This window comes from Amblyomma americanum, chromosome 2 (genome assembly GCF_052857255.1).
Source record: "Amblyomma americanum isolate KBUSLIRL-KWMA chromosome 2, ASM5285725v1, whole genome shotgun sequence".
NCBI classification, from domain to species: domain Eukaryota; kingdom Metazoa; phylum Arthropoda; class Arachnida; order Ixodida; family Ixodidae; genus Amblyomma; species Amblyomma americanum.
In genome coordinates, this window is record NC_135498.1 from 38,124,011 (window position 1) to 38,143,820 (window position 19,810).

Genomic DNA, 19,810 nt, shown 5'->3' on the forward strand with positions numbered 1-19,810 from the left:
GCTGGGGCCAGAGAGTCCATTTTGCAAACTTCTCTGTCTTACCTAGTTCCTCTAATTGCTCAGACAGGTCAGTCTTCTACTGCTGTTCAAAGATGAGTACGAAATAAATAAATAAATCATTCACCTGGTAGATAGGCGCGAAGAATAAAGTGGTTAAAAATGAAAAGTAATGACCACCTCGCACAGTTCGCATACTCTTCTTAGCCGGCTGTGGCATCTGTTAAGACACTCGGAACTCGGAAACAAAAAGTACACCGAACGGTAATTTCAACAGGTATTTTAACAACGTTTCAGCTCCCACCAAAGAAACCGAAACTACAACGAATGACAGAACAACTCAGTTTTTGGGGCTGAATCATCGCAAGCTTGGTATATACTCTGCGTTTCGCCGTAAACGTGACGATCTGTGCCCAGCGCTGCAAATCTGGAGAATTCGAAATAGCTTGAGATGACACGGCGAGTTTCACATTGGCCTCCAATAGTTTCCTTGCCCAGCTGCGGGAGCAGGAATATCGGCGGCGATTCGGTCGTTCCGTTTGGCCGCTGCAGCAGCCTCGATTTTATCGTTAACCTCCTTCTTCAGTGCTCTTAGCCTCGTCAGCAGAGTTTTGTACTGGAACACTCCCGCTGGAGCCGCCAAGACATTGTACATCATTGTGTTAGTCCTGTGGAGGTTCTTCTTTGCGATGTCTTCAAACTTGCCACAATTTTCAGCGAATGCCTTTAGGATCTCCTTCCTGAAGGCTTGAGGGCACTCAGGGTTGTCCCGGAGAGTGGCTTCCACCATACCGCACACAGCCACCCTGATCGTCTCATGCTGGATGAAGTCGTTGTAACGCTTGGCGTCCCCTAGACTCCTTTCCAATTGAGCGAAAGCAGGCTCTTTGTGGTACGGTTTCTCGTTCATTAATGACTGAACCGAGATTAGGACGCTCTCCAATCCTTGAACCGGACTCCAGGCTGGTCCGAACCACGTCCCAAGTATGCTGAGGCAAACTTTGCCGGAAGCGTAGAGATTGGGATTGAAGGCCACTCGGCCGGCGTCCGTGGTTACGATGCGCACTCGCGGTGGGCTGATGGGGTAGTCTGGAGGGAACTTCATGAGGAACTGGAAGAATCCGCCTTTGTACGGAGTGCCAGCGGGACCGACGACGAGGGCGTGCAGTCTGGTGACGTTGCCCTCCTCGGGAGAGATGAACAGACCCGGGGGAGGGTTGGCGTGGAAGTCCGCGATGTCCCTTTGCACGCGTTGCAGACACTGGAAAGTGGGCACTTGGTCCATGTACGCGAGCGGGTCCCAACTGTCCGTGCGTGGAGTGGACATTTTGCCGAATTTGACGCGAATGGCGAATTTTTGGCGCACTAGGTCATCAAGCCGAGGTAGACATTGCGTTCTGCTGCTGCCCTCTTCCTTTTCCAGCACGACCTGCCTCTGTTTCTACCGTCTGAGGCTTCTGTGACAAAACGGTACTTATGCCTCTCCTTGGCGACAAGCCCCCGTAAAAGCAGGCGAAATATCAAACGAATATATTAGCTCATAATATCTGTATTTAAAACTATTCAATTGAGTAATGGTTCACATACCACGAAACTTTCAAAGAGAAAGAACACAAAGACGCCGAAGTCATGTGAAGTGTGTCACTAAGGCAACAACAACAACCTCCTGACCAATCCCCCCCATTGGGTATGCATCATTATCCTCTTGAGGGCAACAACAACAACATGTGAAGTGACCGCTAAAATACGAACACATGGCACTCTTCCAACTGAGTAAAACAGGACTATTTTTTGTATACGTAAATTTATTTCAATACTATTGACACTGGCAACCATCACAGTCATTTGAATGAAATGTTCGAGTCTTGGTGCTACTCGCAAACCGACCAATAATGCCTCAAGAATAATCTCGATTTGAAAAGCCGTAGAGGGCCATGACGTGCAGTTCCAGAAAAAGTAATTACGAACCAGTCAAAGCAGTTGCGAAACTATTAGGTTGGCGATTCAAGCAGCCAATAAATACTGGCGTGAGAAAGAAATCGAACGCGATAACCTTGGGCCGCCAGTCTAACATGTCACCCATAGGCCATCAAAGCACTTTCTTTTAAGGCGGAAGCCTTACTATCCTCATTAGATGAAATTTCTTCAGCGACTGTCGTTGAGGCAGAGAGATGGTCCCCAAAAGATTTCATCGCAACAACCTGGTACGCATGCTTCCCCTATTTTCCCCAGCGTTTCACCTCAAAGAAGCCCCTAGCACCGGGCAATGAGATATCTTGTACCCGTTGAAAATTCATTGAGTAACACGGCGGCCCCCGTGATCCAGCCTCGCAGCACTCTCATACGAATCAGATGAGAAAAACACTGCGCCATCGCTGCGGCCCACTGCAGTTTAGATCCAAGACTCTTGGCTACCCCTTCGAGACAAACAGCAACAATAGTATGGTCTTACCACACATCCTTTCTGCACTAATAGACCACGGGAGCACTCATTCGAGGGCCGACAAGAACAAGGTTCATCTTGTAGTGCATCCCGACACAACGCATATGTTATTAATAGCGCTGACTCTCCTGCACAGGTGGATTAACACTGACACAAGTGGATTAACAGCATGTGTACGGGGGACTCTCACTCCTGGCTTAGATGCCGATGCCGTTTCTCTCCGGAGAAACCTGCGACTTCCCTTGTATCTTACTGAACAGCACTAGAATTACTGCGAAAAGCGTGCAGGCCATGTTATGCCTCGATTACCCTGCATTACCGTGCACCCCAGTAGGATGGCTTCTCGTTATTGTGTTCTTCGATGCTGTCATCCACGTTTGTGAATGGATGAATTTTACTTAATCTCTTCTTCAGGCCAACTTATAACTTTATTGGTGAGGCGGACTTGCAGTGGCCACACTGTTAGTTGTAAAAGGACTGTGGCCTTTTTTACGATGTTCGGCTCCCGCACAGTTGCATCTGCATACAGGGTAAACACAGCTGCAGCGTAACTGTAGAGCGCCTTCATGCAGGTGCAGCTCTGCGAAAGGACGGACGAGCAAAAAGGAGCCCACGCTAGAGACCTGACAAGGGGAGCGACAAAACGTAACTGGTATAACATTTAAGGCATAAATATTTGGTTGTTAATGCATCCACGTCACTAACAGGATAACATTTTCTTCTTATTTTCTCACACACAAGATCTGAAACGGGTTATCCGAAGAATCGCAAGCCTGGTATACTTACTATAATTAGTGAGAAGCACACAGCTGCATGATAATCGTATTGAGTATAAAGAATATCAATGACTACACGATGCAGCGAGAACCCGATGGCTTTCAGCCATTTATTCCCCGAACATTACTTTCGGTCTTGTCGTTCACCGCCTTCTGCAGTCCTTTTAATTTGGTCAGCAGCGTTTCGTGCTGCAAAACGCTGGCTGGCGACCTGAAATCGCCCATGTCTGTGCCAGTAATGTGAAGATTCTTCTTGGCTATGTCTTCATTCTTGTTGAATGACTCGTAAGAAGACTTTAGGATCTGCTCCTGGAGCTGCTGAGGGCACTCAGCAGTGCCCTGGAGACCAGCTTCCACCATACAGCAGACAGCCATCCTGATAGTCTCATGCTGAATGACATTGTTGTAGCGGGTCACCGCGTCGACGTTATCAAGCTCGCGAGCTAGTAAAGGCTCGTCGCGATAAAGTTCTTCGTTCAGCAACGACTGTATGGAGACTAGGACGCTTTCTAAGCCCTGGGCTGGGTTTCAGGCTGGTCTCTGACATGTCCCAAGCATGCTGAGGCAAACCTTATCGCTAGCGTACAGGTGGGCATAGAAGCGCAGCCGGCTTATGTATGTGGTTATGAGGTGCACACACGCTGGAGTCATCGGGTATTCCTGTGGGAACTCCAAAAGAAACTGAAAGAAGCGGCTTTCGTACGGTGTTTCATAAAAACAAGGGAAAGGGCGTCTATTTTGGTGACGTCTTTCTCCTCGGGCGAGATGAACAGACCGGAAGGAGGTCTGGCGTAGGAGTCTCCGTGTCCTTCTTCACCCGGAGCAGGCACTGGGTATACGGATCTCCTTGCTGAGGTGCAAGCGGATCCCAGTAGGTTTGTAATGATGGCTGATTCATCTTGTCGACTTCTACGTGGTAGGGATGGTCAGTTCTTAAAGCACCAATTCATCAACCTGGAGTAGACATGCCAATCTGTTGCTTCACCTTCCGTCGTGCAGCAGCACCCGTGCATATTTCTCTCATTATAGGGTAATCTTACAAAATTCTGTTTACTCTGGACGTGATTAGAACCATCCGTAACACAAGTCGCACGACGAAACAACAAATTAGCTAACGTTAACTTTGAACAGAAGATTCTTCAATACGAATATTAAGATATAGTAAGTAAAATCGTAAGCAATGCGACTTTTCCTGATGAACAAAGAAAACGAAAATCGGCCTATGAATATTAATCAGCTCTTGGCGAGAATACGCAAATAAAAGCTGTTCGAATGGCACCATTATTTCTGGCACGTAAACAGTCTGTGCATAAATAGCCTGCGAATGCGAATCGATTTCAATGTTATATAACGCTTACCGGGTGTTTTACCTAAGATGTTCTGAATTTTTTTTTAAATGTGGTTTTTGAGCTAGAACAGCGTGTTTATTTTTTTCGGCATAGTATTTTCAGTGGTGTAGCGCATAAGAATACAGCTAAGACGTGCTAACAAGGAGACTGATTAAGTAGTAATTAATAGTTTATTTTATGCCTATTAAAGAGCCTCATTATCTACTGAGAGATGCACAGCCCACCGTAAGCAATAACCTTATCAGTTTTTAGAATTTCGAAAACGCATTTGCCTTCGGCACTGATGCCCAAAAAACTTCGTCTACAACGCGCTAAAATACATGGGCTTTGGTTTGGTTTGGTTTGGTTTATGGGGGTTTAACGTCTCAAAGCGACTCAGGCTATGAGAGACGACATAGTGAAGGGCTCCGGAAATTTCGACCACCTGGGGTTCTTTAACGTGCACTGACATCGCACAGCACACGGGCCTCTAGAATTCCGCCTCATCTAAATTCGGCCACCGCTGCCGGGATCGAACCCGATCTTTCGGGCCAGCAGCCGAGCACCATAACCACTCAGCCACCGCGGCAGCTCACATGGGCTTTCGAAAAGCTTGCAGGCAAAGCACCCCTGCAGTGCACGTAACTCGTCGAAGCAGCCAAAATTTGTTGCGCCACATCGCTGACGGTAACTGCGTTTACGAAATTCTAGAAACTGATACAGATATTATGCACAGCGGACTACGCGCCTATCAGTAAATAAGGAGACTAACGGTAATAGTTCAAAGTTAACTATTAAGTATTAGTAAACCAGCGTACTAGTCAGCACGTCTTAGCTGTATTTTGATGCTCTACACCACCGACAATGCTGTGCCGAAAAAAACGCTCTCCAAACTGAAAAAGCCTATCATTAAAAATTGCAGAACATGTTAGGTGAAACACCCGGTGCTAATTCACAGCGAATAGAAAGAAACGCGCGCACGATGCTTGAGTTACTAGGGGCATTAATAATAATGCAAGGCAGGCCTTGATTTGCAAAACTAACAAAACTGGCAATTCTTTTTAAAAATGCATTATGAAGCGGACGTGGCAGCTAGTGAACATGTGTTTTAAAAGGCGGGGAAAAAAAATTGCTCACTAAACAGGCACGGGCCTTCAGAACTCCTCTTATTATGTCCAGTGCGCTATATTCTCGATTGTTTAAAATATTAGGGCCAAAATTTTCGGGATTCGTTGCTGTAGTTCAGGAACAATACCTACAACGGAAGCCGCTACGTCGCCCGTTGTTACAGCCTAAGATAGTGGTCACACTCCGGATCACTTTCACGTCGCCGAATCTCAGTTCGCTGCAAACAAATTACTGTCTTCCTGAAGTAATCAAAGAAGCGGACTGAGCTCGCGCCACGAATACAACAAAGTTCGAGGTAAAGCCTGGCGGTTTTCTGGGATTAACAAAAGAGACTGAACCATCCCCCCCAGCCACATCAGTATACCATGCAGCCTGGAATTTCTCACCCCTGTGCTGTCTTCAGTTCGGAAGTGCTGCTTTATCGTGGCTTCTTTTCTTCTTTTTTCTTGATTCGTTCTTGTCGCCTTTCAAGACACGTCCTCTGCGCGTGCTCAGGTTCTTTCTTCACTGTTTTTCTTTTTCTACAAAAGACCATAGTGCTGCTGCGACGTTCTCCACTTGCAATGCTTGTCACTCGCGTTTCTGAACTGCAGCTTCATTTCAACCAACAGCTCTAAAGGCTGTAGAAGAAAGAAGTATATGTATATAAATGTACAGGACAGGGTGCTGCCTCATCGCGTTCTTTCGCTCAGGCCCGTTATAAACAGTTGCACGCACGAGGACTTTTTAATGATATCCTTTCTTTTCAGCCCATGCACAGCATTTCTCTTTTGTGGTGTAGAATCAAGGCCAAACAACTAGACCGACCCGAGACGTTGTTGAAGTATACGACGCAGCCACGACTTCCCCTCAGCTGACACCTTGTCGGCTGCTTCCGGAGCACGAGATGTATACGTGCCTCTCTTCCATTGTGCAGCTGACCGGGCGTTTTTGTTTACGAGCTCGTTTCCCGCCTCTGATTTCATGGCGGCAGAAGTCGCGGCGGGCGCGTCGCCTCACGCGGAGAGACGTTGTCACGGCTTCTTCGCTTAGAAACGCCACAAGAAGATGCTTTAGACTGCCGTCGTATGCCTTCTACTGTAATTAGGTTTACGTCTGGTAAAACGGGACTCAGGGACAGCGAGCGTAAACTCCCAGTTTTGTGGAAGTTCACGGGGAAGCTGTAAAGATCATGGGCAAAGCGAGCTACGAAACAGCTTAGTCCGTATAGTGCTGACCGAAGGACGCCAATATTCCAATGTCTGCAGGCTGGATTGGCACAGTAGCGAGAGCCCTTGCATCCCGGCCAAAATGGCCTCCACGTCCTGAGACCAGGTGGCCAAAAATATTGATGCCCAGCAGATGAATTATGAAGTTTTAAGCTAGGCTGGCTCTGTTCATTCCGAAGCAAGCATTCAGCACTCAACATGATCATCACGCTAAGCATCCACTGCAGGTAATGGACCCTGTCCATGGTACAGCGATGCCACATTGCGAAATTCACTCACCAGAAGACGAATGACAGCAGGAGCACCAACAGCCCAGAGAAGGCGTACAACATGGCCGAAGTCGCTGAAGAATACATCGCACACTATCAATCGAAAAATCGTTAATTCCGTCAATCTGAACAACTCCTTCCTTTTTCGGTATCGATAGTCGTTTTCATCAGACAAGGCATTATTTACGCCAACACACACGCAGAAGGGCGGTTCGTCTAAATCGCATCCTCCTTGTACTTGATTCCTTGTGCTCGAGAGTTGTACACATCCGAACCCACGAATAGTACCCGGTGTTGTCAGACGACGAAGGCAGGGAGTTGTCCACTCAGCCTTACTACTATCAGAGGCGGCCGCGTAGTTATCGAGTGAGATCTGTTGGGTTCAAGGCTTGAGACCGTAGCCACTCAAGAACGGAGACAACTGCTCAGATCGCATTTGGTGGCAGACAAAAAAAGAGAAACCCACTTAAAGGAAGCGGAACGCCTAACACACCGCCACCGTCAAGTGCTGACACGTGGGATGTTTTTTTTTACACACTGCGTCGCTGGAGAGGCGTCGAGGTCAGCTTGGCCTGGTGTGTTCCGATACTTTTCTCATTTTTTTGTCTACAATTTCGGCCTCTATACGTTACCAAGCCTCGACGTGTTGAGTACATCGAAATAGGAAACCCTTAGAAAAGCAAAAACATGTGAAGCCACACCTTCACAAAATTTCTTTAGACAGTATATAAATTGGCCATATACTTCTGTCTATAAAGTCTATTGGCTCTCTATAGAGAAACCCTAGAGAACAGTCTATAGACAATAAGTATCCTATGAGAGTATTTGGACAATCTGTATATTTATGGCCGCACACTTTTAGTAGACTTCTGTCTACTATGGTCTATAGTACAGTCTATATATTATGACTAGACAAAATAAACGTCTATAGGAATGCAATACAGTCTATAAGAACTCTATAGACTGTCTATAGACCATTTTTGTAAGGGCACCATGCAAAAAAACACGTGGCGACAAATAATCATGAAAGTAATTAAATTTTGGGCGGCAAATTCTATAGACACGCTCTTGGGCGAAAGTCTCCAAATACAAACGCTAGCTGCGAGACAAACGCGCTAACAAACACCGTGTGGAGTAGCAGTATAGTTACAGTGCTCCTGAACAGCGGGATACGGATGTATGCAGGCAAGGCACTGGCGAAATGGTGAAATGAACTGCGCTACCCAAACTTTGCCTTTAGTCTGCAGCGTATTCAAGTTGCCTCTCGATAACTTCGTCACAACTGGAACGACAACTTGGCTGAAGTTCTGCAGAGTTCGAGGCAGGATTTTTTCTTGGAGTTGATGTTGACGAAACAAACGAATCAGTTGCAGTCGAACAATAATTCGAATTTAGCGAGTCCAAATTAGTGATATTACACGTACTATCGGGGACAAAAGAATGCGAGACGCGAGTTCTTAGGAAAAAGTTTATTGTAACTTCTCCTCGCTACCCAATCGCCTGATATTGTATAGAGGTATTAAAGGCCTAAATCTTCCTTACTCTGGTAACAATATCAGGCGACTACGTAGCGACGTAGAGCTACAACAAACGTTTTTCCAAGAACTCGCGTGCCGCATTCTTTTGTACCCGGTATAGTACCTGAACATTCACGCACCTTAATCAGAATTCCAAGTAATATCATAGTAAACCAGCCCCTCTTGAGGATAAGGTTGGTTTAGACAAAGTTACCGTCTTCGTACAATGCTCAGAGCTTCTCTTTTCCGCCCAGCTCTTGATAGGGGAAAACCAGATGGGAGCGCAGTGACTACTCGTTACATTTTCAACGCCATTCGAGCTACAGTACTAGCCTTTTTCTGTCCACAAATGGTGGACAAAACAGGAGTGCATTGTAATGCACACGCAGTTTAACAAGGACATCCGATCTACATTGAAGGCTAGAGAGCTTCCAAGCCTTTGTCTCTCCACTATCTGAGCCCCTGATAAGCCCAGCGTGGGTATATAATGGGCACGTGGGCTCGCCTGGGCTTTCACCTGTCTTATTCGACGGCTCGTTAACACTGGTAATATGTGGGATTTACGGAGGCGTTTTGAAAGTTTCTGGAGCACGCCTCACGCATATTCTTGCACGGTGCCCCTCATACAAACACCTGGTTCACAACGCCTGTAGCAGTTTCACTGATCGAGGATATAATTGTGCGTTCGCGACGTAAACACGTAGGGGCGTAGTAATGTGCACAGGAACATGCAAGGAGAAGAATGAACAGCAAGAAGCGAGAATACCCGTTAAGAAGTTTATTTCTTCTTAAATTTTCACTCGTTGCTTTACTTAATTTCAGCGATGCATCTCTGAAATAAACGAAAAAATGAATTCAAAGCTGTTAATAGTTTGTAACCAAAGAAGTAACAATTAAATACCGCTACTGCTGACCAAATCAACTGTTCGTAGTCTCTCTATTTGGTGCGCATGTATGCTCACATCATCTTTGAGGAGATATGCGAATTTGTATAGTACGCATGGCTTCAGGCTTTTATGCGCGTGCTCTTTATGTATTGTACATATGGATATCACAGTGTGAAACATAACCGGTGCCTGCGGTCAGCAGACGCACATAGACTTAGGTACGCCGAGCTAACCCTGGAGTGCGTAAGCGCCGCGTTGTTCGCGTTTCTTCCCATCGCGACAGTACCAAAAAAAAAAAACATCAGACTGTATGCAACAAAGGTACAGGGTTAAATTCGCATTTCAACAAAAAAAAAAACAGGATAGATTTTTGAACGAGCACTTAGCATTATGAATCGGGTTTTGAAACAGCAGTGGTGTTTTCCACCCATCAAATGCTGCCCTGCATACCCTACGTGTCCTGCGACATGTGGATTTGGGAGGCCAGAATATAATAAGGCATTAGCCATAGGCAAATTGGGTACACAAATACAGGCTGCTAGTTTACACAGGTCTTTAAAGGACGAATTATGATTTGGTGTTGTCAATATTTTTGGACACGGCTACCGAGGGTGAGAAAGTTACTGCTGCTTTTCTTTCCTCGTAATGAATTATTAATATTATTACTATTTGTAATATTTTTGCTGCACGAAACGCTCTGATTGGCGAAAAATGCTTCAAAAGCTGAAGAGAGTGCTGTTCCACTTTTCGCGTTTCTTTTTATGGACATGTTTTTCTGGTATAATCTTTAATAGCCATTTGCGAGGCATGCTTACCGCGAGTGCGCGGGCCCTCTTAGTCAGGTCCTTCAGCGATGTACTCGGGTCCTGTTCAAAAGAGTTAATCACATGTTTTTTTTTAGAATTAATGCAATCTCAGGCAAACCCAGCAAAAGGGGATGCTGCAAAGTGAGGAACCACGTGTGCTATGCCTGGGGCCCCACGAATGCTGTTAATTTCATTCACGTTCATGCAATATATGCTGGTAACGTCAGGGTTTTAAATACAGATCCAACAGCTGATATCACAGTTATTATTATTCGAAGTTATTTATTCATTATAAAAATTATTAATTCCTTTACTGCACATTATTCCAACTTTAGATGTAATTGACTGTCAATCCAATAACCCTAAATTTGAAATGTATTTCGATGGTCACTTGTAATACTTATTTTCTTAATATGTTTAATAATTACTATGACAATAACTGAACAGCACTAACAGACAGGACGGAAGAGAACACAGACATATGCATTGTGCGCTCTTCTCTCCTGTCCTGTCTGTTAGCTCTTGTCAATCGTTTCCATCAACACGCACCAACCAGCCCGACTAAGCCCTCTTCTGGAATAATAATTATCTTGGTTTTAAAATATATAATAAAAAAGTTAGAAAGAATAATGTGAGTGCCAACAAAAAAGAACAAAATATTTAACTTATAGTAATATAAGCGACTTGTCTGTAAAATTTAAGAACTTATTAAGTAAAGTATGAAAATAAAAATTAATAAAAATTAAAAACTAGGAAATATAAATTAGCTGCTCTAGTCGTAACCTTTACGAATACCACTATTATTTTAAGCGTAATAAACTTTCAACTACTTTCACGGACTTGAAATACTTCACCTCACTGGAATTATTTAAAATATGAAAGTTGTAGGTCGTGCTTCACGCATACCCACTTTAAGCCAAGCTGCTAAAGTCAGAACTCCCCTTGGCTGGCTGAAAATGACAAACGCTGCGTTCTTAGCGCCCAGTGCTTAGCTGTTGGCTGCTCTTACCGTAACTCCTGAAAGCTCCTTTTTCTCCTCTTCCGGACTCGATCGACCCTGTAACAAGCAGCGTCAAAAACACGGGCGTACGACATCCGTAGGGTAATCCACGTAGTCCGTTTTTGTACCGTATTTTGTGGTACTTTTAGTGTATCTTCCCCTTACTTGTGTAGGCTGCATTCATTTTCTTTCATTGAAAATGTTCAAGAAGGTAAGTATGACCTTTTCTGATGTCAAGGAAAATTTTTTGCGCAGGAAAAATGGTTTTGAGGAAAGGAAATGGCTCCGCAATTGTCTCGCATCCCGGCGGACACCCGAACCGCGCTGTAAGGGAAGGGAGGAAAGTAGGAATGAAAGAAGAAACAGTTGCCCTAGTGAAAAGCAACAACGGCACCCTGGCCAATCTCCCGCCGTGGGTACGTGCCATTCAGCCTGAGGACATCATCATCATTATCATCATCATCAACGGCAACAACCATGCCCGTTGCCGCTGTTACTCTCAGTCGGCTCCCTATGGAACATACAACAGAAACAAGAATTAGGTCAATCTATTGCCTGTCGGGCTAACGTGCGTGTTGTGCCTCATGTATCCCTATCACTGTGCCCATATCGTGTGCCACATGCCCATCTCACAAGTCCATTCCATAGCACAATCCGAAATGCTCACTCACAAGACCACGAGATCTCCACCGTTCGACAGCAGTCTTCAGCTGGAAACGAACGTAGACAGTGTTACGACCTCATATGCAAATAGCGTAAAAACACTATAATTAAAAAGAAATGGCATCCAATTCTGACACTTAGGAACGAACTAATGTGGAAGGCATTCTTTGCAGCTCCTCCATTGATGTTAAAGAGTGATCACGCACCACAACGATGTCTACAGTGCTTGTTATTTACGCTCATTCATTTTTATTCAGAAGTATCACGCTTACAAATCTTCAAGATATTTCAGAGGTATCCACGCTCCAAATCCTCGTAAAATTAATGGTGATTCTTCTACTAGGCTTTTCTAAGCATTGACATACATGAAACACATAGAAGGACACTACAGCATTCTCACGTTTGTAGATTCAGTGGGTTGCAAAATGAAAGCTGTGGCAACTTGCTTATTTCATTGCTCATTAGAAACTTGCGCATAGCTAACTTTTGACGATAAAAGCATAACGCTCACTGCACACAGGTAGGCCAACAATGATTGCGCTAAACTCACAGCTAATGCTTAACACGAGTCGTTTTGCAACACTTAGGCTAGAATAGCTTCACTTCTGTGGTGTTCAGAAGTACGAAGTGTCGACAGTACGCTATAGGCTGTAAATAAGCAACGCAGGTCGGGAGGCTGGCTTGCCGATTAGAAAGACGCTACGCTAGAAGGGCCTCTCCCTCGGCACTGAGAAAAGTTTCATTTGCCACCGCGACATCAGCGTGCGGGTGTCTTCTTGCTTCGTCCATTCGAAAGATATATCGCGTCTACGTCGATGTAGGCACAAAGCCAACCCCTGCTATTCTGCTTATCAAAAAGCATTCAGGATTGCTCAAGGGCTATTACAAATTGCTCTTCTGCCTGATCTCGCAAGCTGGTGACCTCTGGTAACCACGAATTAATACTACACTGCCGTTACATTTCATCTGCATCGAACATGAAGGTCATAAACGAGCGAAAGAGGCAAGAAGCGGCCAAGCTTACATCTTTGTATTGCTTAAAGGTCAACCCAGCATTGTCAACACACGTATTCAGGGCCTTGGACTGATCTGAAAAAAAGAAAGCAACCAATGAGTTACCTGAGAGCACTTAACACGAAAGCCGAAGGAAGACTGCCACAAATATATGATAGCTAGGTCAAAGACGAAAGAATCATTCGAAAGTTGTCTCACTAGGTGCGCAACATCTGACCAGGATCTCCTCTTCTTCCGCGGTGAAAATGTGCTTCATCAAAATGTGCCAGTCCCGCAGAAAATTCTCTGAAACGACGAATCATGAACAAGAAACAAAGTCAGGCGGCTCCAAAGCAGGCTTAAGCTCTTGTCAGTAGGAAGAAGTTTCGTATATATTTTCGCTTCAAAGAACTTCAAAAGTGATGTAACCGGTGCTTCAGTGAAGTAAAAGTCTAATACGAGCTAAATGCGCAGTAGTTTTCAGTCCGACTGCTTACTGTACGACCCAATAAGTCCACTATTAATATCAGAAGATCTACCTCCAGCATACAGCGCGTGTACGGTCACTCGAACCACAACGATTAATGTATTTGACCGAAGAAAGAAAAATAAATACATATTTACGCAAAGCATTTTACTTCAACATGAAGCTCTAGCAATTATAACGATATCACAATTCGAATTATCAGTAAAACTTAAAGGTCCCCCACTCATCAATGTCCGCAAGGTCATTGTCTTTCGTGCGAACAGCATTGCCCAGAGGCTCACGGTGCCTTATAGAAGCGGAAGCAAGCTTTGTCGTCGTCCAGCAAACGAAAGCCGAAGTGACCTCTGCAATGAACCCAAACCCACAGTTAGTCTGAATGACTAAGGCATTCGTCTTTTCAGCACTACGCCGCTCTTTTGTATGTTGTTGTGGTGGTGATGGCGTAAATATACAGGCGAGATTAGCTTTACAGAGGCCTGTGGGCACTTGCTCCGCCAGAATCACTGATGTGAGAGATTGCGTCCTTACCGCCGATCACCCATAAGACCAGTTCCCTCTAAAAACTTCAGCAGTGATAGTGACACTAAGCCCCTTTACAAAGTCAGCGCTTCTCCATTCGTCCCTATCCTCGTTCGATCTTCGATCCTCGTCCGATCGCTCGTACTGTGCTACAATGAACCGGCTTAGAATGTTCATATGAAAAGGGCGCGGCGGACATTCACCTTCCAACGGCTACACCCGTGGACAGTGTTGATATCTGATAGCTGCATCGTTGGCCGATTGCCCAAGCACGCGCGCGTCTCGACATTTTTGCTACGCAAGCACTCAGTCAGTCGGGGCTTCAAGTGTCGATACGTCGGCTGCTGGGAGCAAAGCCAAGTTTCTGGCAAACATCACAAAATGCGCCATCTCGGTCGGTACACGAAAGCAAAGATACTCGCCGGTGACGTACTACGTCGTACGCGTCCTGCACTATCGCCAATAGGTGCCGCGCGCAGCAACAGGTCAGTTTTCTGTCTTTGTAAGGCCTGTAATCGGTCGTCTGTGCGGGTATTGAATTTTCCGTTCTCCCCATAACACGTACGTCACCCTTTCAACAAACAGTTCGGCCTACGCTTCTCGCGTCGTATGTTTTCTGTGCAGTAAGTATACACGCTCTATGAAATAACGAAAACGTAAGCACACAGAACTCTCCACGAAAATTTCGATAGTGTATCAACTGAGTGCCTTGTGATATGGCTCTTCGAGCACATGGCATGAGTAGACCTTGTTTCAAATAAAATTCTTGAAAAGAAAAAAAATAGAGAAGAAACTGGGGGACTGAACGTTTTAAGACGCCCTCGCATGGAAAAAGTCGCAAGCGCGACGCGCATCGGGTACGCTTTGTAACGTCGGTGACAAACTTAGTGCGCGTACGCTTGACGCTATGCCGAATGTGAGCCTCACACACGGAGATACTGAACACATGAAGATGCATTTTCATGCCTGTATCACATATGAAGATGCATTAATAGAGATGTGAAACTCATTAACACCGATGCACTAGCACTTCCATTCGTAACTTAGATGAGAGGCTTGGGTCCCTGCACATATTCTTAACACTCCACTCCACAACATAAACATACAGGCGCCAGCAATATGCAAGTGAACACTTCAGAGGGATTCGCTCAACTGCTATCGACATCTACTACCTGTCTTACCCCATGCGAGGCATGATTCCTTCATTTCTTTTTCAATTTAGGTGCACAAGTATATATATTTGCCTCACGCCTGCGACCTAAGTGATTCGTGCAGTTGCGCGTACTTGTAAGTATATATAAGAAACTGAAGTGTAGGAATATACTCTTTGTCCGTTTAACGTACTGTGACTAACAGGAAATAAACCAATACGCCCAGCAAAAAGCTGCCTTATTAAGGCAGATGCCGTATAGAGCAGTGCGATGTGCGGAAGAGAAACGTTGTGGACTGCAGCCATAAGAAATTGAAATGTCGCATGCGTATGCTACGACGTAAATATCGCATATGTCTAAATGTCATTGACCGGAAGAAAAAAACAGTTCCAGACAACGAGTAGATATTACCTTTGTCTTTATTAAGACAAATTGCGCCAGTAGGAACATTACTAAAGTTTCTTTTTTTTTGTATCAATATCGCATACATGAGGTTAAGACTTTACAAAAAACCAGAGATCTATTTAACTGCTAAAATAATCGCCAATTGAGTTCGCTTTCTCTTCGGCTCATATTTAGCTCGCATAGCAGTCAGTCTATCTGCGTGATACTTATGGATTTTTCTTAACAGCCCATATGCAGCCACATACATCTGCGACCAATCACACTCACATACACACAAAAAAGCTACAAATCCTCAGACACCCAAGTACTCACTCCATTGTTTCGACTTTGGTTTCTTGCTTTCTTCAGGCTCCTGACAAAAGGCAGCTGAAAGGCGTCGATACCAGACATGAATTGCTGCGACGATATACACCCGCCACGTTTTGTGGCCCTCTAAAGCGCGCTGCAGTGTTTTTTTTCCCTTCAGTAGCCTAAAAATGATGCTAAATAACAAGTTTCACGCCCGATATTTCGCACTATTTTCCTCACCTTAATGCCACCTCGATTTCATTCTTACGACCTACCAGTGCTCTCACTCCCGTACGGCCCATTGCAGATATTCCCGGCCACCGTATTTTTTTACAAGCCTTGCAATGCAGCTCGTGTAGCCGCCCGAACACTGCAAATCCTTAGAGAACGAGGGGCGTCTTCCTCTCAAACTCTTATAGATTTGAATTTTCAGGAGTGCTACAAGACGTCTGCTTCACGACACAACAGCGGCCCCTGTCTGATAGTTTTTTTTTCTTTTCAGCAATATTGCAGTTTACAGCTGGACACAAAGTTCAATTCGAAAACCTGAGTGCCCCATAAAACTTGTACCTGTACCAATTTCAATTAGATTGTTTCAGTATTACTATATTATTATGCGCACCGACCATTAAATTTAAAGACAATTTAAATCCAACCTTAAGAAACAATGCACCGTAATAGTGCTCGTTTTTCATAATGCAAAGCGTTGTTCAGTCCAACATGATGACGCATATCTATGCTAAGATTGTTATTGCATTGGGCACAAAGGTGTTGCATGTGGGAAAAATGCGAAGCAGACCATCCCTAATAGCTCTCAGAATCCATGTATGCGATTTCCGCTGGTTTCTGCAAAGCTACCGACTGGAATTATTCCCAGTGCCTACACCTATACCTGGTCGCAACTAAATCGTTTCTCCATCTGAAACAAAAAAAGATAAAAAAACTCTGCGCTGAGCTCAAAGCATCGAACCGCTACACGCACAGCCCGAAACTCACTCTGAAAGAGGACCAACACGAGGACAGCCTTCGCTAGCATTTCGCACGTACCGGATCTCATCTGCAGCGAGCGCCTTGTAAACTGCGTGACTGCAATTTGCCTCCACTTTCCAACTACCCCCCCCCCCCCCCTCCCACCTCTTCGCAACAAAACATTAGCCCGCCGCCGGCATATTTACGACAGAGACCAACTCTAGCACGTCTGGGGAGCGCTCGCTCCTGCTGACTTCATGTCTCGTTTTTATGCGTTAAGATGGAGTCTCATTACATCTGGACGGCTGCAAAACAAAGTTACGGGTGCACTCAAACTCCTCTCCCGAATATGAAAGAAAAACATGTCATTCGAGATATGAAGAGGCCTGTTTTAGTTTTTCACTTACAGCTGCCTTCTGCGTCTTCATTGTGCCGTAGCACACGGAAGCCGTACCCCACTCGAATAGGCTCGCACGCTCGTTTAGACGACTAGCTTTCCTTTTCCTGTTCCTTTGTACATTTAGCATTGAAAGATACTCATACAATTAGGCATAGTATTGATCCCCTTCTTTTTTTAAGTGTATATATTCAAAGGCAGTTAATTGATGCTGAACTGCGTTTCAGTGAAGTCCGCCTAAACATGTCGGTCCCTTAAACGATGTCATCACCTTGTAAAGCAACAGAATATACGCCAGTACAAAGTGGAGCTGAACTGCTTTATTTTTAAAAAAGACACCGTGAGCCCAATATAGGGCAACGCCCCAAGCATGCTTAGTTAGTTAGTTTGTAGGCGTTGTATCCAAGTTGCGGCTACTGAGGGATCACAAGAAAAGCAAGCCTACGAACGTTTGAGAAAAGCGCTTACTGAACAAATCTATTTCAATTTACTGTGTTAGTAGTTTGGGCTGACCGGTGAAACTCAGTAAAGGGTGCACCGAGTGAGAGAAACAAGACTCAGTACTGAGGACAGAAAAAGCGATCCAGCGCTCGTTCTGCGTCTCTGTTCTTGTTCCTTGTTCCTCCCAAGTTGAGTACGTTTACAGTTTCAATACCAAAACAAACCTCCGAGTTCCTGCAGTGCTGGGTGATGCTGAACTGATGACGTTGATTCAGTGTTTCGTTGAGCGGTAACCAAGTCTGAACAAAGAGAGCCAGTCATGTGTATTTTATGGCTGCAATTACATAATAAAATTATGAGAGCACAATCTTGAAGTCACGTAACTGCACAGCCAGTGAAAGCTCAAAAGATGTGGCATGGATTGTCACTACGATTGACAGATTTATTTATTTATTTATTTATTTATTTATTTATTTATTTATTTATTTATTTATTTATTTATTTATTTATTTATTGGAATCCGTCCTTCATTAATTTCCTTGCATGTGCTAGAAGCAGCGGTGCGGGCGGGTGGGCGCCCTTGCTTCCCGGAGGCCTAGGCGGATGCCGATTTGTTCGCCACCGACAGGCATAAAAGAAGCTCGCTCAGGCCTTCCGTAATCAATTCCGCGAGCTTTGCAGCGGTCGATAACCACGCTTCGAGAGCGACGACACTTCCATTCGTCGGGGTTGTTTTAGAGAAACTTGTGCGATAACGCCGGGGATCGGGCCGTATGTGTTGCGAGTCTATCTGTGGAATAAAGCGCGCACGTGGCACATAGGTGCAATAAAACGCGCTTGCTCCTCGGAGCATTCCATTTGTTACCCGCGGAGCTGCTGAAAGGGTCTTGCGGCGTCGCTCCTTACTGATTTCTTCGAAGGCTTAAGGGTCTGGTGGGTGAGCGATTGTACTTGCCCACGTGTCTGCGTTCGGCGAAGTTGCCATCTTGTATGCTGCAGTAAATTCTTCAAACTTAAGTTGAGAATATTGTACAAGACCGCTCATAAGAATATTTAAGCTAAATTAGTCCATGAAGCAACTAACTGCAACTTCTTCGTAGGATCCTTTACATAAGCTACGTTCACGATTCTCTGGTAAGCACCGGACGCGAAATTCGGAGGTCGTGGGTTCGAATACCACCGGCGGCATGTGGTCGTTTTTGCTTCTTCGTTTATTAATCTCCCATTTATGATACCACAGATTTAAAAAAAAAGACATCCCCTATGTTCCATGGTTTCGGTAACTGTTGTGTTCCATTTTAACTATTACTGTTAGTCTTATTTATTGAGAGGCATCTAGCCGATGATAAGTAATCTCAGTTTTTATAATAACGAAAACAGAGTTACCCTCCCCGCTGTAGCTCAAAAAATTTTTGCTACTTCCTTATGTCGGTTACCTTGCGCTTATTGTTTAGCTTTGATAGCTCTGCTAGTTCTATTTAGTCTGTGGGGTTACAGGTTTTCATGCTTTGCCTTTACTTAATCCATTCTTTCGTTTTTTGAGACAACTCGCCGGTATCCTGTCTAACCATCTTAAAACCTAGTCCTACTGCGCACTCCGTAACGATAGCGGCGAGATATTCTCGTTCATAGCTTGAGCATCAAGGTCGTCGTCCTCAATTAAACCCGAATATCTGCTCTGAAGCGATATCTTGAATACCTCTAGTTGCCCTCTTACCGCTAACTCGTTAGTGGGTGTCCGTTTCACTGATTCTTCAATTCCCTCTTCAAGCCTACGCTAATTCGAGACCTTACCATACTGTAGTCGCTACAACGCATCCTTCTGAGGACCTCCACATCCTGCACGATGCCAGGGTGAGCGCACAGTATGAAGTCTACTTCATTTTTACTCCACCATTGGGGCTCTTCCACGTCCACTTCCTGCTCTCTCGCTTCCTGAAGAAGGTATTCATGATCCGTAAATTATTTCTTTCTGCAAGCTATACTAATAACTACCCCCTGCTATTCTTAGAGCTTATCTCTGCTGGTCTCCAGCCTGCTTCCTGCTTACCTTGGCATTGAGGTGGCGCATCAGTATATTGTACCGTCTTTACTTTGCTCATTGTCGATTCCACTATCAGGCTGTCATGGCTGGATGT

At 45.0% G+C, this 19,810-nt stretch overlaps 2 protein-coding genes and 1 pseudogene across 3 annotated transcripts in view; all 3 read right to left on the bottom strand.

Moving 5' to 3' along the window:
• The window catches only part of LOC144121025 (cytochrome P450 3A41-like), a 31,809-nt gene extending 24,361 nt beyond the window's left edge, over positions 1 to 7,448 (bottom strand). For both annotated transcript variants that reach the window (XM_077653932.1, XM_077653931.1), the window contains exon 1: positions 7,160 to 7,448. In XM_077653932.1, coding sequence (XP_077510058.1) covers positions 7,160 to 7,236 — 77 coding nt within the window. In that variant the 5' untranslated portion in view covers positions 7,237 to 7,448. The remainder of the gene's footprint in view (positions 1 to 7,159) is intronic.
• On the bottom strand, positions 352 to 1,417 carry LOC144118487 (ubiquitin-conjugating enzyme E2 Z pseudogene; annotated as a pseudogene).
• Positions 7,449 to 9,429: 1,981 nt separating the features above from the next.
• On the bottom strand, positions 9,430 to 16,933 carry LOC144118488 (uncharacterized). The gene is made up of 8 exons (XM_077651415.1): positions 16,862 to 16,933; positions 15,890 to 15,943; positions 13,235 to 13,321; positions 13,047 to 13,111; positions 12,031 to 12,069; positions 11,369 to 11,416; positions 10,369 to 10,419; positions 9,430 to 9,498 (listed from the first exon to the last, which is right to left on the bottom strand). The coding sequence occupies exons 1-8, from the start codon at positions 16,920 to 16,922 to the stop codon at positions 9,475 to 9,477; spliced, it is 429 nt and encodes a 142-aa protein (XP_077507541.1). The 5' UTR covers positions 16,923 to 16,933; the 3' UTR covers positions 9,430 to 9,474.
• Between the last annotated feature and the right edge of the window lie 2,877 nt (positions 16,934 to 19,810).